The 16,515-nt window shown below is 46.5% G+C and overlaps 1 protein-coding gene across 1 annotated transcript in view; it reads right to left on the bottom strand.

The window, feature by feature from the left end:
• LOC141121771 (uncharacterized) overlaps nucleotides 1-16,515 on the bottom strand; it is a 192,421-nt gene that overhangs the window by 49,158 nt on the left and 126,748 nt on the right. Inside the window, 1 exon segment of the mRNA XM_073611489.1 lies at nucleotides 9,497-10,743. Coding sequence (XP_073467590.1) covers nucleotides 9,497-10,743 — 1,247 coding nt within the window.

Here is a 16,515-nt window from a genome sequence, read left to right as displayed (position 1 = left end):
TTTTATTTTTCTACTGCTATCAATGGCCAACACGGTACAACACTTCATCCACGTCTTTGGTGATCTCTGATCTCCTTATGAACTCAGAGATGTACAATTCCTATCGCCTGACAACCGGGACATGCAGTTCTGAGGGCCGGACAGGTCGTTCTTTTTTAACATTTAGCCCTGCTGTGGGCGAGCAAGGAGCAGGTTTACTTGTCAGATGGAAGCATTCGGGTGGCTGAGCAAATGTTTCCACACCCCCCGGTAAAGTGCCCCCACCCCGACACACACCCGCTATGTATCCCGGGCTCCTCTTACCCATCTGTGGACCCGGGACCAGCATAGTGGATGATGATGGGTAGAGGGGAGGGAGGAGAGAGGACACACATCCGCTCTCCTCCCCTTCTTCTTCCTGACCCGGAAGTGAGGTCATACATGTCACTGGTGACAGTTTCCCGGCTATCAAGGCCGGAAACGACTATAATGCAGTGATCGGTATCAGATTACATTCAGTGGAGCACAGGGGAGACATTGGGGGTCTTTTAGACCCTGGATGTCTCATTAAAGAGAACCTGTCACCAAAAAAATCATCACATAGGGAACTTTTTGTCCTCCATGTCAGTGTTCCTCAACCTTTTTTCAGTCAAGGCACCCTCCAAAATTATGGACAGTCTTGAGGCGCCCTCCAAAATTATGGACAGTCTTGAGGCGCCCTCCAAAATTATGGACAGTCTTGAGGCGCCCTCCAAAATTATGGACAGTCTTGAGGTGCCCTCCAACATTATGGACAGTCTTGAGGCACCCTCCAAAATTATGGACAGTCTTGAGGCGCCCTCCAACAATATGGACAGTCTTGAGGTGCCTCAATCTAAAATGTAAAAACTATTCTAATAGTTCTACTTAATGCCACAACATCAACACACGTAGGACACCCAATGTTATAAGTGATTTATTCTTCCAAAGCAAATATACTTTTTCAAACTGGTACTGACTAGTATTCCAATCAGATACCGGTCTGCCAGGTGCAATCACTTCCACACACTGACAATAATCTGCATTAGAGAGGAGCTCCGTGTCTGAACAGAAGATTGGATGAACACTGGCTCCTCCCACATTCTTCTGAACACCCATTTACGGCATTTGGTGCAGACAAATGTGACGGCTTCTGGCTGTCACTGGTTTCTATGGAAGCAATGGCTGCCTGCAACAGATGCATCCTTAGCAACCAGTGACTTCACCCAGCCCATTCCCTTACATGGCCACATAGGCAAATGGGTGGGGCATAGATCATGACATCATTGTCTGAATATGACCATATCTGGGCAATGATGTCACTACTAATCCTGGCTCTTCTTTTATATAGATGATGACAGCTCAGGATGCTATCAATCAGCGAGTGTTACCGTCAGAGATCGCTCCTGTGTGTGGGTCATTAGGGATTATTGGGGAGTCAGTGGGAGGGTTGGCATCATCATGGACAATGGATTTACAACTACTTTTTTGGGGGATTTTTTTAAATAAAGGACATTGAGGGTCCTTATTGTTTTATTTCTTTTTCTGTGAATGAGTAGGAGTGCTATATACCCCAAACTCATTCATATAAACACTTCCAGATTCGGATAAGCCCCCCAGACCCCCACAACCACTAGGCCAGGGTTAATGTGGGGATGAGGCCCTTGTCCTTATCAACATGGGCACAAGGTGATTTACAATGTGGGGTCCCCCTGGGAAGGCACCCCCATGTTGAGGGCACATGGTCTTGTATGGTTCAGAAGGAGGGTGGAGCCACACGCCTGCTCCTCCCCCTGTCCTAGTCATCCAGGCTGCATGTTTGCATTAAGGGTCTGGAATAGATTTTCTGGGGGGCACACACTTTTCTGTGTGAGATCACCCCATAATATCCCTCTTAGACTCAGAGGGTCTGGTATGTATTTGGGGGTCTCTATACATTTTCTCATTCTTGCTGTAGGACGGGCTACAGAAAAAGTGGCATTTACAAAGAAAAAATTAATCAGTTTAAATTGTCAGAAAATGACATTTCATTGCTGGCTTTTTTAAACAGCACACAGACACTCAAAAAGGTCCCCCAAATACATAGAAGAACCTGGGGGGGGGGGTCTGTGTGCTGTTTTAGCAATTTTAAGTGTATGAGGATGATCTCAGTTATCTGTATGAAACCATGTCTGATGAAAGGAACTAAGGGGTCTACTTACAGAAAACTCATGGGATGAATGTGACAAACATTCATCCAGCCATTACATATTCTGCCCATAATGTAACAAAGTGATTTCCTATGATTATCAGCTCCATCTAGTTACCATAATGGGGTATTTTTCCTGACATACCTCCATTAGTAAAAATAGCACAATACCACATTATGGCCACTAGATGAAGCCAAGGAAATCAGTGTATGAAATAAAATACATCCAATATTCATCATAGGTGGATGAATGCTGGTCACATTCGTTCAACTATTTTTATTTTTAATAGACCTCTAAGTGTTAGTGAAATTTTACACCACAAAATATATCATAACATATATTTTTCTACTGCTATCAATGGCCAACACGGTACAACACTTCATCCATGTCTTTGGTGATCTCTGATCTCTTTATGAACTCAGGGATGTACAATTCCTATCGCTTGACACCCGGGACATGCAGTTCTGAGGGCCGGACAGGTCGTTTTTTTAACATTTAGCCCTGCTGTGGGCAAGAAAGGAGCAGATTTACTTGTCAGATGGAAGCATTCGGGTGGCTGAGCGAATGTTTCCACACCCCCCAGTAAGGTGCCCCCACCCCGACACACACCCGCTATGTATTCCGAGCTCCTCTTGCCCATCTGAGACCCAGGACCAGCATAGCGGGTGATGATGAGTAGAAGGTAGAGTACACACATCTACTCTCCTCCCCTTCTTGTTCCTGACCCGGAAGCGACATGTATGACGTCACCCATTGACAGTTTTCCCGCAATCAAGGCCAGGAAAAAATATAATTCAGTGCGATCTGCATTGCATTACATTCAGTGGAACACAGGGGAGACATTGGGGGTCTTTTAGACACTGGAGGTCTCATTAGAGAGAACCTGTCACCAAAAAAATCATCACATAGGGGACTTTTTGTCCTCTGTGTCAGTGTTTCTCAACCTTTAATCAGTCAAGGCGCCCTCCAAAAATATGGACAGTCTTGAGGCGCCCCAATCTAAAATGTAAAAACTATTCTAATAGTTCTAAATAATGCAACAACATCAACACACTTAGGACACCCAACGTCAGAGGCGTCACCAGGGGGTGGCTATTGGGGCTACAGCCCCGAGCCTGGGGCTAATAGCCCCGAGTCTCTGGTCCCAGTCCTAGAATGCAGGGGACAGGGGCGGACTGAGCCGTGGTAACGCTGGCTCCAGCTCCGCCCCCAGACTCTACTCTCGGTCACTGGTTGCTATAGCCGCCTAGCGGCTAGCAACCAGTGACGTCACTGCCCACACTGCCTGGCATTCAAAGCGGAGGAGGATTGCACTTCCTCCTCCTCCGCGCTAGTTCTCATGCCATTTCTGGACTGGAGCGGCCCAGTCCTATGTGACAGGAAGAGGAAGGAGGCGGCAAGCACAATTTGGCCGCCGTGCGACATCGATCGGCGCTCGGCTCTCCTCTGGCTGCCTCACACACCAGCACCACGGTAGAGCTGCTGCTGCAGGACCTGGACACAGGTAGGTCAGTCAGTGTGTGTATGGCAGGTACCAGGTCAGTGTGTGTGGGTCAGGTAGGTCAGTTTAGGTCAGTGTGTGTGTCGGTCAGTGTGGGTCAGGTAGGTCAGTGTATGTCAGGTAGGTCAGTGTGTGTGGGTCAGGTAGGTCAGTGTGGGTCAGGTGGGTCAGGTAGGTCAGTGTACGTCAGGTATTTCAGTGTGTGTGGGTCAGGTAGGTCAGTGTATGTAGGTCACTGTGGGTCAGGTAGGTCAGTGTATGTTAGGTAGGTCAGTGTAAGTCAGTGTGTGTAGGTCAGTGTGGGTCAGTGTATGTAGGTCAGTGTACGTCAGGTATTTCAGTGTGTGTGGGTCAGGTAGGTCAGTGTATGTCAGGTAGGTCAGTGTATGTAGGTCAGTGTATGTAAGGTGGGTCAGTGTATGTAGGTCAGTGTGGGTCAGGTAGGTCAGTGTGGGTCAGGTAGGTCAGTGTAGGTCAGGTGGGTCAGGTAGGTCAGTGTATGTCAGGTAGGTCAGTGTAGGTCAGTGTGGGTCAGTGTGGGTCAGTGTGTGTGGGTCAGTGTATGTAGGTCAGTGTGGGTCAGGTAGGTCAGTGTATGTCAGGTATTTCAGTGTGTGTGGGTCAGGTAGGTCAGTGTGTGTGGGTCAGGTAGGTCAGTGTATGTAGGTCAGTGTGGGTCAGGTAGGTCAGTGTGGGTGGGTCAGTGTATGTAGGTCAGTGTGGGTCAGGTAGGTCAGTGTATGTAGGTCAGTGTATGTCAGGTAGGTAGGTCAGTGTGTGTGTCAGGTAGGTCAGTGTATGTCAGGTAGGTCAGTGTATGTAGGTCAGTGTAGGTCCGTGTGGGTCAGGTAGGTCAGTGTGGGTGGGTCAGTGTATGTAGGTCAGTGTGTGTGGGTCAGGTAGGTCAGTGTGGGTCAGGTAGGTCAGTGTGGGTCAGGTGGGTCAGGTAGGTCAGTGTGTGTGGGTCAGTGTATGTAAGTCAGTGTGGGTCAGGTAGGTCAGTGTATGCAGGTCAGTGTACGTCAGGTATTTCAGTGTTTGTGTGTGGGTCAGGTAGGTCAGTGTATGTAGGTCAGTGTATGTCATGTGGGTCAGGTAGGTCAGTGTAGGTCAGGTGGGTCAGGTAGGTCAGTGTGGGTAGGTCAGGTAGGTCAGTGTAAGTCAGTGTGTATGGGTCAGGTAGGTCAGTGTGGGTCAGGTAGGTCAGTGTATGTAGGTCAGTGTGGGTCAGGTAGGTCAGTGTGGGTAGGTCAGGTAGGTCAGTGTGGGTCAGGTAGGTCAGTGTGTGTGGGTCAGTGTATGTAGGTCAGTGTGGGTCATGTAGGTCAGTGTGGGTCAGGTAGGTCAGTGTATGTCAGGTATTCAGTGTGTGTGGGTCAGGTAGGTCAGTGTGTGTGGGTCAGGTAGGTCAGTGTATGTCAGGTAGGTCAGTGTATGTAGGTCAGTATGGGTCAGGTAGGTCAGTGTGGGTGGGTCAGTGCATGTAGGTCAGTGTGGGTCAGGTAGGTCATTGTATGTAGGTCAGTGTATGTAGGTCAGGTAGGTCAGTGTATGTAGGTCAGTGTATGTCAGGTAGGTCAGTGTATGTAGGTCAGTGTATGTCAGGTAGGTCAGTGTATGTCAGGTAGGTAGGTCAGTGTGTGTATGTCAGGTAGGTCAGTGTGTGTGTCAGGTAGGTCAGTGTACGTAGGTCAGTGTGGGTCAGGTAGGTCAGTGTATGTGGGTCAGTGTATGTAGGTCAGTGTGGGTCAGGTAGGTCAGTGTATGTCAGGTAGGTCAGTGTATGTAGGTCAGTGTGGGTCAGGTAGGTCAGTGTAGGTAGGTCAGTGTGTGTCAGGTAGGTCAGTGTACGTAGGTCAGTGTATGTCAGGTAGGTCAGTGTATGTCAGATAGGTAGGTCAGTGTGTGTATGTCAGGTAGGTCAGTGTATGTAGGTCAGTGTGGGTAAGGTAGGTCAGTGTGTGTCAGGTAGGTCAGTGTATGTAGGTCAGTGTATGTCAGGTAGGTCAGTGTATGTAGGTCAGTGTATGTCAGGTAGGTAGGTCAGTGTGTGTGGGTCAGGTAGGTCAGTGTATGTCAGGTAGGTCAGTGTATGTAGGTCAGTGTGGGTCAGGTAGGTCAGTGTGGGTCAGGTAGGTCAGTGTGGGTGGGTCAGTGTATGTAGGTCAGGTAGGTCAGTGTATGTCAGGTAGGTCAGTGTATGTAGGTCAGGTAGGTCAGTGTAGGTCAGTGATGGTCAGGTAGGTCATTGTATGTAGGTCAGTGTGGGTCAGTGTATGTAGGTCAGTGTATGTCAGGTAGGTAGGTCAGTGTGTGTGGGTAAGGTAGGTCAGTGTATGTCAGGTAGGTCAGTGTATGTAGGTCAGTATGGGTCAGGTAGGTCAGTGTGGGTGGGTCAGTGTATGTAGGTCAGGTAGGTCAGTGTGGGTGGGTCAGTGTATGTAGGTCAGTGTATGTCAGGTAGGTCAGTGTATGTAGGTCAGTGTGGGTCAGGTAGGTCAGTGTGGGTGGGTCAGTGTATGTAGGTCAGGTAGGTCAGTGTATGTCAGGTAGGTCAGTGTATGTCAGGTAGGTCAGTGTATGTAGGTCAGGTAGGTCAGTGTAGGTCAGTGTGGGTCAGGTAGGTCATTGTATGTAGGTCAGTGTGGGTCAGTGTATGTAGGTCAGTGTATGTCAGGTAGGTCAGTGTGTGTGTCAGGTAGGTCAGTGTACGTAGGTCAGTGTGGGTCAGGTAGGTCAGTGTGGGTGGGTCAGTGTATGTAGGTCAGTGTGGGTCAGGTAGGTCAGTGTATCTCAGGTAGGTCATTGTATGTAGGTCAGTGTATGTAGGTCAAGTAGGTCAGTGTGGGTCAGGTAATTCAGTGTATGTCAGGTAGGTCAGTGTATGTAGGTCAGTGTGGGTCAGGTAGGTCAGTGTATGTAGGTCAGTGTGTATCAGGTAGGTAGGTCAGTGTGTGTGGGTCAGGTAGGTCAGTGTATGTAGGTCAGTGCATGTCAGTGTGGGTCAGGTAGGTCATTGTATGTAGGTCAGTGTATGTCAGGTAGGTCAGTGTATGTAGCTCAGTGCATGTCAGTGTAGGTCAGTGTGGGTTAGGTAGGTCATTGTATGTAGGTCAGTGTGGGTCAGTGTATGTAGGTCAGGTAGGTCAGTGTGGGTCAGTGTATGTAGGTCAGTGTATTTCAGGTAGGTAGGTCAGTGTGTGTATGTCAGGTAGGTCAGTGTGTGGGTCAGGTAGGTCAGTGTGTGTCAGGTAGGTAGGTCAGTTTAGTGGTCAGCATTGAAGGGCACTGGTAAGCCAGGCAGCAACCAGCAAGTCAGCCTACCCCCGCCACACAACCACACAACCCCTCCGCCCAACCAAAAAAACCCAGCGCCACTAGAGGCCCCCCCCCCGTGCCGGCCTTGGACTTCGGGCTGAAGCCCCTGGTCTTTTTGCCACCTAGCAACGCCCCTGCCCAACGTTATATGTGATTTATTCTTCCAAAGCAAATACACTTTTGCAAACTGGTACTGACTAGTATTCCATTGTTTCTCTTCTCCCTCAGTTTTTCTTCATCGCCCCAAAGCTGATGAAGAGAGGCGGGGGAGGGTCACATAAGGATTATATTCAGGCAACTGACATCCTCCTTATCAGCTCATGATGTCATTGGTCGTTAGGAGGTTGACAGCTAGAAGGTTGTAATGGTGACAATGAAAACCTGAGGCTTTGTGTAACTAAAAGGCTTCATCCACCCTCAGGCTTGTATACAATTTTGTGGCAATTGTTCGGCATTTTCTTTCTTTTTCTTTCTTTTTTTTTTTTCAATTGAACAAAGTTAAATTTAAACCAAGGCACATACCCCCCCCCAAAAAAAAATCTGAGGCCCCACCCCCACATATACGCATGTACAAACATAAACTCACACATTGGGGTGCCTATGTCTGAAAACTTTAATTGCGTTACACATGTTACATATCGCCGTGCCTGCTGGAATGAGAGCAATAATTCTATCACCAGACCTCCTTCATAACACTAAACTGATGACCTATAGGGGGCTTTTATGGCATCACTTATAGAAAATATAGGGTACTGAAGTTGTCACCATTTCACAGACACACGCAAATTTAAGGTTTGATATGTTGGGTATCTATTTACTGGGTACAACCTCATCTTTTATATTTTACCAAAAAATTGGGTAATTTATTGTGTTTTTGTGCACCCTAAAATGAACTTTAGTGCGTTTTTAACAGAAATTTTGAGTTTCCAAATTTTGCGGTAATATCGTGTGACATAAAAAATTGGAACTACCACTATTTTAATCTTTAGGGTGTCTGTTTTCAGAAAATATATCATGTTTTGGGGGTTTTATATAATCTTCAGGCCCACAATGCTTTTTTAACTCCTTCCCGCCCAGCCTATAGCAGAATGATGGCAAGGCGGGGGTTCCATTATCCTGAGTGGACATCATATGACGTTCAGAAGAATAAGCCGCTCGGGCGCGCGGCGATCGGTGGTGTGGTGTGCGTCGTTCTGACACACCACATCTACAATCTCGGTAAGGAGCCTATGACGTAGGCTCTATACCATGTGATGAGCTGTGTCGAATCAAAGCTAATCACATCGTAACCAGGAAATGCCGGTTATCGGATTTCCTTTATTAATGCTGACAAGACGTCAGTAGAAGAGAGCCGATCAGCGGATCTCCTGACAGGGGGGGATCTGCACTGATATTCAACATTGATTATCAGTACAGACCCATCAGTGATGATCACCAGTGATTACCACCAGTGCCTGCCAGTGATGCCAATTAGTGTCTGCCGGTAATGCCAATTGGTGCCCATCAGGGATGCCAGTGTCCATCAGGGATGCCAATCAGTGCCCATCAGTAATGTCTGTCAGTACCTCCTCATCAGTACTGCCTATCAGTGCCCATCAGTGCTGCATATTAGTGCCTCCTTATCAGTGTTGCCTCATCAGTGCCTATCAGTGAAGGAGAAAACGTACTTAATATTTAAATAAAATTATAACAGAAACAAAGAAAAAAACTTTCTTTTTCAAAATTTTCTGTCTTTTTTTATTTGTAGCACAAAAAATTAAAAACCCCAGAGGTGATCAAATACCACCAAAAGAAATCTCTATTTGTGGGGGGAAAAAATGATAAAAATGTAATTTGGGTACAGTGTTACATTACAGCGCAATTGTCATTCAAAGTGTGAGAGCGCAGAAAGATTAAATTTGGCCTGGGCAGGAAGGGGGTGAAAGTGTCCGGTATTGAAGTATATAAACATGTGGGCAAAACCGCCTCTAGCAGTGAAAGGGTTAAAGGAAATGTTCACCTTTGGGAACATGTTACATCAGAGATCCGAGTCCTCTGTGTGACAGCAGTGCGGGGAGAAGTTCCCCGTACCGGCTGTCACTTTATGAAAAGAGCGCGGCCGTGCCATTCATTCACAGAGTTCTGTCCTTTGCCGATGTCGGCTTGTAGTTTTAAATGAACTCCCACACCGCTGCTGAGCTCTCTGGTAGATGAGGGACATGGAGATTGTCATAAGAGACAAGTAGATTGGGACCCCGATTTAATCCCTTGGACAAGTTGTTTTTTCAAAAAATGTTTACACCCCTGGAAGTGTTTCTTACATGATGAAGATCAGCCATGGAGTATATCTGAGGTGTATATCAGGGTGTGCTTCTTCCCCACATGAGAGCTGTGATGTCCAGCAACATTCATATAGAAGACATTTCCCGCACTCAAGGCACTAATACACCTCGAGGGTTGTGTGGGATCCCTGATGTACAGGAAGACAGGACTTCAGTGAGGAACATTTCCCTCACTCAGGACAGGAATACGGCTTCTCCCCCGTGTGAGATCTCTGATGTCTGTAAAGACTGGACTTCTCTGAAAAACATTTCCCACACTCGGGACAGAAATGTGGCTTCTGCCCCGTGTGAGATCTCTGATGTGTGGAAAGACTGGACTTCTGTGAAAAACATTTCCCGCACTCAGAACAGGAATACGGTTTCTGCCCCGTGTGAGATCTCTGATGTAAATAAAGATTGGACTTCACCGAAAAACATTTCCCGCACTCAGGACAGGAATACGGCTGCTCCCCTGTGTGAGATCTCTGATGTGTGGAAAGACTGGACTTCTGTGAAAAACATTTCCCGCACTCAGAACAGGAATACGGTTTCTGGCCCGTGTGAGATCTCTGATGTGAGTAAAGATTGGCCTTCCGTGAAAAACATTTCCCACACTCAGGACAGAAATACGGCTTCTCACCAGTGTGAGATTTTTGATGTGTGGAAAGATTGGACGTCTGTGAAAAACATTTCCCACACTCGGGACAGGAATGCGGCTTCTCCCCCGTGTGAGATCTCTGATGTTTGTAAAGACTGGACTTCACTGAAAAACATTTCCCGCACTCAGGACAGGAATACGGCTTCTCCCCCGTGTGAGATCTCTGATGTCTGGAAACACTGGATTTATGTGAAAAACATTTCCCGCACTCAGGACAAGAATGCGGCTTCTCCCCCTTGTGAGATCTCTGATGTTTGTAAAGTTGGGACTTCACTGAAAAACATTTCCCGCACTCAGGACAGGAATATGGCTTCTCCCCCGTGTGAGATCTCTGATGTGAGTAAAGATTGGACTTCACTGAAAAACCTTTCCCGCACTCAGGACAGGAATACGGCTTTTCCCCCATGTGAGATCTCTGATGTATGACAAGCTCTGATTTTAGTATAAAGCATTTCCCGCACTCAGGACAGGAATACGGCTTCTCTCCAGTGTGAGATCTTTTATGAATATTAAGTTTGGATTTATAATAGAAACATTTTCCGCACTCAGTACAAGAAAACCTCTTCTCTGTTGGAAGGACGGCACCGTCCCTCACAGTCTGAGGTTCCTCAGGATAAGAGGAATACGATGGTCCATTTACACTGTGTGGTGCCGGATGGACATTTGAGGTAGTCGGGTTTTCTCCTGGACTATACTGTGTGATGTCCTCATCTTCTACTTTACAGTCTGGAGACAAAGTGAGACAATCCTCTGAGGTTTTCTTCATCTCCCGTCCATCTACTAAAATAGAAATAAAAAGATTATTACTAGACATGAGCAGATTGGTTCCCCTAAACCAGGACTCCGCCCACATCAGGCAGCTTTGTCTCTGAGGATCTTACAATTCCACCCTCAAGGTAACTAGTAAATGGGTCCTCTGTAGGGCAGCAACTAATGATTATTTTCAGAATTGATTCGTTGGCCGAATATTGTTTTGATTAATCGTCTAATTGGATAAAAACCTCAAAAAAAGGTTGCTGTATAATTTAGGTAATATTCTTGAATATCTATATGCAGGACTTTTTTTTCTCAGAGAATGGGTGCAGGAACACACCCTCCCTAGTCAACTCCCCACCCCCAACCCCACCATATCCCCACCCCAATCCCGCCATTCCTCAGGAAAGAGAAGTAAAGTGTTGCCAAACAATGGGTGTAATCAAGGCTCACCTCCCCCATCCAAAGCCCACCCTCTCCCCCCTGTCCACAGTTCACATCCCCATACACAGGTCACCTTCTCTTCTCTCGTCCACAGCTCGCCCCCTCCCCCCCACAGCTCGCCCTCTCTCCCACTCTCCACAGCTCCCCCCACCCATAGTAGGGGTGTTGAAATTAATCGTCGATTCGATGCATCGGGATTCGACCGTCCACGATGCGGCATCGATTCTATAGCTTTAAGAAATCGATTATTGAGGATGACGTCATCCTCGCGCCGTGCCGCCGCACCATGCCCTGCCTCCGAGTGGAGCTGAAAGCCAAAGTTTCTACGCAGTTTTGATCCGCCTCCCACTGACGTCACCCCCCTGTGTCGCGAGGAGAGGAGGCCTTCCATCCATCCCCTTCTCTCTCCCCTCATCGTCCCACCCCCTCACCAGCCAATAGAAAGTGATCCCAGGCGGCGTCATGGTGGTGGAATGCGGAAGTGAGGAGCCACGCTGTGTGCACGTTGGGAACATGGAGCGCCGGGGCCGGAGCTTGTTGTGGCTGGAGCTGTCCCTGCTGCTAAGATTGGTGGCCGCAGCCGGCTTTTGGAGCACGGAGCTCCGAGGAGGAGAGTGGAGCCATCAGTGCTTTTGGTCCCGGAAGGTTTCAGAGCGGTGATGGAGGAGGATGAGGCAGAGCTGGAGGAGAGCCAGAAGAGCAGTAGAGCCAGGTGAGGGGGCCACGGGGAGGACACTGAGAACTAAAGACTGACATGGTAAGGGAGGTGCCAGACTGTATGCAGATAGGGCAATAAAACCAAAAATGGTGTGCAGTGCTTTGCAGTGACAAATGAACAAAAGAGTGTTATTAAGTAGTGAACAAATATAGTCCTGAAATATATATATAAATCTGTGATCTGATTGAAAGAAATCTTCTGTATATTCAAAGTAATTCCAGTGCTGAGAGTTCTCTGCTGTGTTCAAATCATTCCTGATTTCTGGTGAATGATTTGAACACAGCAGAGAACAATCAGCACTGGAATTACTTTGAATACACAAAAGATTTCTTTTAATCAGATCACAGATTATATATTTCAGGACTATATTTATTCACTACTTAAGACTCTTTTGTGCATTTATTATCACCACAAAGCACTGCACACCATTTTTTGTTTTATTGCCCTATCTGCATGCTCACTGTGTAGAGGTGGGGGGGGGGTGGAGAGCAGAGGACTGTGTGGATGCTGGTCGAGAAGGATGGGAATTGGTCCGTGGTGACACTGGGCAGGGGAGCGCTATGGTAATAGTATTATATGGTGACAGGTTAGTGGTGAGGGGGGGCGGGGTATTGGTCATCTTGGATAGGACAGTCTGGCACCTCCCTTACCACGTCCAGCAGGTCTGCAGTCTCTGATCATCTCCTGTACCATGTCTGCAGTCTCTGACCATCTCCTGTAGTATGTCTGCAGTCTCTGATCATCTCCTGTAGTATGTCTGCAGTCTCTGATCATCTCCTGTACTATATCTGCAGTCTCTGATCATCTCCTGTAGTATGTCTGCAGTCTCTGATCATCTCCTGTATCATGTCTGCAGTCTCTGATCATCTCCTGTATCATGTCTGCAGTCTCTGATCATCTCCTGTAGTATGTCTGCAGTCTCTGATCATCTCCTGTAGTATGTCTGCAGTCTCTGATCATCTCCTGTAGTCATTTGGGGGCAGTCTGGAGCTCCTCTTTAAGTTGTCTGCTGTGTTTACACTTTGCTACATGCAGGGAGTGTTGTCTTTTTTTTAAGAACAGATAAAATTTAAAAAATGGAGTTCTTCTGACTACTTAAATTTTTTGGATGAAAACTGCATGCAGTAATCGTGATGCATCGTGAATCGTGGACCTGATAATCGTAATCGAATCGAATCGTGAGGCCAGTGAAGATGCGCACCCCTAACCCATAGGTTACCCTCTCTTCTCTCATCCACAGTTCATGCCCCCCATCCACAGCTCACCCTCTTCACCCCCACATTACACAATTCACCTTAGCATGCGCAGCCTCCTCCCCCCATCCACAACTCCCCTTTTAACCTCTGTCAACATGTCACCTCTGCACACCCCCCATTCCACAGCTTACACCCCCAGTCCACAATCACCTCTGCATCCCCATCCACAGCTTATCTTTCCCCCCTTCACATTTCACTTGTGCACCCCTATCTACAGCTCAGCCCAGTCCACAGCTGTAAACCTCTACAACCCCCTATCTTCCACCTCTGCACCCCAAGCAACCCCCCCCCCCCTCTTAACCCTGTACAAATCCCCCTGCCCACAGCTCTCACTTTACACAATATAAATCTGCTCTGACCTCTGCAGAACATCCAGTCTCCACTCTCTCTGCACCACCAGCTTGCCTTCCTCCCCCTTTCTCTCGGCAGCTCTCTCACCGGCATTAGAACAGTGCAGCAGACTTCCGTTCTGGGAGGCAGATCAGGCTTCCTTCCCCCCAGTCTGCTTAGCTGTCTCTTCCATGAAGCTCCGCCTGTCAGATCAGTGTGGCACAGAACCGAGGAGGAGTTTCAGTCGGCTCACACAGATCTGACAGACAGCAGGCGGGGATAGCTGCCTCTGGAATCCTCATTAATGCCGACAGTTGCAGCATCTAGACCCGTTTCCATGGCACCAATCAGTCAGCTGTGGGGCACATACCCTGGATGTCAGAGCTAGCATACAGAAGTCTGTGGAGGAAGTGAATGGTATAGAAAACTTCCTCTACCGGCTTTTGTGTTATGTGACATCCTGCAGAGGAGAGGGCTGCCTGAGGTGGCGGAACTTCGTTCCAGCACATTCCAGGAGAAAAAAAGCCCTGTCTATATGCAGCGTTAAATATAAATATGCAGATATATAGTTGGATATTTAATCCACTCTGAGAATAACAGACAGATAGATGTATTATTAGAGGGAGAATCTGCTACATATCAGAATCAGAGATCAACATTATTAAAATGTAAAAAAGACGTAAAATGCTGTTTTGCAGATGATCAGACAGGAGTGTAATATAATATGATGGATGACAGACTCCCTTGTCATAGACAGGTAGGTGGGTACAAGCTCCCTGCACCTGATGTCACTTATGCTGGCCGTTCACAAACTCATTTTTCATTCCAAAAAAAATTCATCCAATTTTCTAACCATAAGTGAGGTCAAATCGGCGTTCATTTCCGACCACAGTGACGGGAAAATCCGAAGGAGCAGAACAGAAAACTTTTCTCCATCGAACAAATTTTCAAATAGTGTATGTGGTTTTTTGCTCAGAAGTTACATTCATTTTAAAACTGAATGTTAATCCGCCCCAGGTGCCAAGCGCTCTAGGTACACCCCTGGATAGCAATCACATGAAGCCATTTATTATCACATAGTTTTTTGGATCCTTTTTAAATCATAATGGTAACAGAAATAACCCAAATGGCCCTGATAAAAAGTTTACATACCCTGGAATGTTTGGCCTTGGTACAGACACTGAAGGTGGCACACGCAGGTTTAAATGGCAATTAAAGGTTAATTTCCCACATTTGTGGCATTTTATTTTCAATAAGTCTTTATTGTGGTTGTTTTCACAATGTTAAACAGTGTTAAACCGTATACATGGAAATGTAATAAAATAACCGTTAAGTTAAAGGGGGAAGTAAGCAAAGCGGGTAGAAGATGAAGGTAAATAGAGGGCGGGGTTCCGGTATGGTGTTGAGTAATAATATCTAGGTACAGAAAGCATTAAATAGTCATAGCAATAGTTATCTCCCACAGATGTTGTGGGATTTATAAGGCCTATGTAGTATACATCATAGGGGATAGTATAACATTCTTTCAGATATGGTAGTTCAGAGCTAAAATTATAAATTTGGGTGGTGGGTGCATTAGATAGGTGAAGGAGGAAAGAGGATAATATGATGAAATAGTTTATGATTTAAAATTGTAGTTTGCAGAGTGGATGGGTTGTCCATAGGTGCCATTGCCGTAAGAATTATCTTGGGACAAATGTGCTTTAGGAAAGGAGTATTCAAGTTGAGCATGCTCGTTTAGGGTGTGAATTACATTGTTGGTGTTCGGTGGAGTTGGTGATTTCCAGTTACGTGCAATGGAAAGTCTGTCTGCAATGAAGAAATGGGTAAGAAGGGGATGAGAGTTATGGGACCAGGAGTCCATACCTATGCCAAGAAAGGCTAGTTAGGGGTCAGTAGGAATGTTTATTTTGGTCACTGTGGCTATTAGTAGAAATAGTTGGGCCCAAAATGGTTGGACGATAGGACATTGCCACCAGATATGTAGGAGTGATCCGGAAAGTTCCACATTGTCTCAAGCACATAGAAGAGTGGTTGGGGTATACCGAAGCCAGTTTTTGTGGAGTGAAGTACCAGTGGTAAATAAGCTTTTGCAGAGAATCCCAATGGGTGATGCAATGTAAATATATCAGTGGAAGAGCTTGGGCTTGTTGCCATTGTTTAAGCATAGAGGAAAAGGAGAGGGATTGTTCCCAGGTTAATATTTGTTTAGGTTTGTCTAGTTGGGGTGGAGTAGATAATAAAAGGTATAAAAAGGGGAGAGTCATTTGTAAAGGTTTGGAGGAGATCCAAAAATGTCCAGGATGGAGTCCGCGAGGTCCGAGTTGCCAAGTTGGATGTGTCTTAGGGCATGCCGGATTTATAGGTCTTTAAAGAATGAGGATCATGGGATAGGAAAGGAGGAACACAATTCTTGAAAAGAGCAGAAACGGTTTTGATGGTAGAGTTGTCCAACTGTATATATTCCAAGAGATTTCCAGGACCTACTAAACCAGTAAGTTTAGTAGGACAGAGGAGGCTTGTGGCTTTGATCCGAGGGCGTTTGCCACGACAGATGAGTTTGTTCAGAATGTTTTGCAGTTTCTTTAAATGAGCTGAAAGAAAGGGTATTGGAAGGGCCCGGAACACATATAATATATGAGGAAGTAAGAACATCTTAACTAGAGTGAAATGCCCTGGCCATGATGGGGATAGATTTTGGAGAGTTATATAGTGATAAATAAAAGTTCTGGAACTGGTCTGCAATTTCCGAGGGGTTAAAGATTTTACGGTTATAGTTAGCTGTTGAGAAGGGTATTTTAGAGGCTGCTCTATTGCGTTTATGTTGCTTTGCTAAGAAGGCACCAGGTTTATTATTTAGTGCATAGAAGGAAAAACAAAGTCTCTTTATGTGGTATTCGAAGGACCAATGAAAAAGGTTACAAAGTTGAGAACGTAGGTCTTTCAGTTTGGCAGTGGTGGTAGGGTAGTTTTTTGTTTATTTTGGGATTCTAGAAGATGTATTTTGGGGGTGAGTTATGTAATGGAGAGAAGACGTTGACGTTTCTTTTG

The sequence above is a fragment of the Aquarana catesbeiana genome, unplaced genomic scaffold, assembly GCF_042186555.1.
Source record: "Aquarana catesbeiana isolate 2022-GZ unplaced genomic scaffold, ASM4218655v1 unanchor229, whole genome shotgun sequence".
Classification (NCBI taxonomy): domain Eukaryota; kingdom Metazoa; phylum Chordata; class Amphibia; order Anura; family Ranidae; genus Aquarana; species Aquarana catesbeiana.
This window is presented reverse-complemented; position numbering and strand designations above follow the sequence as displayed.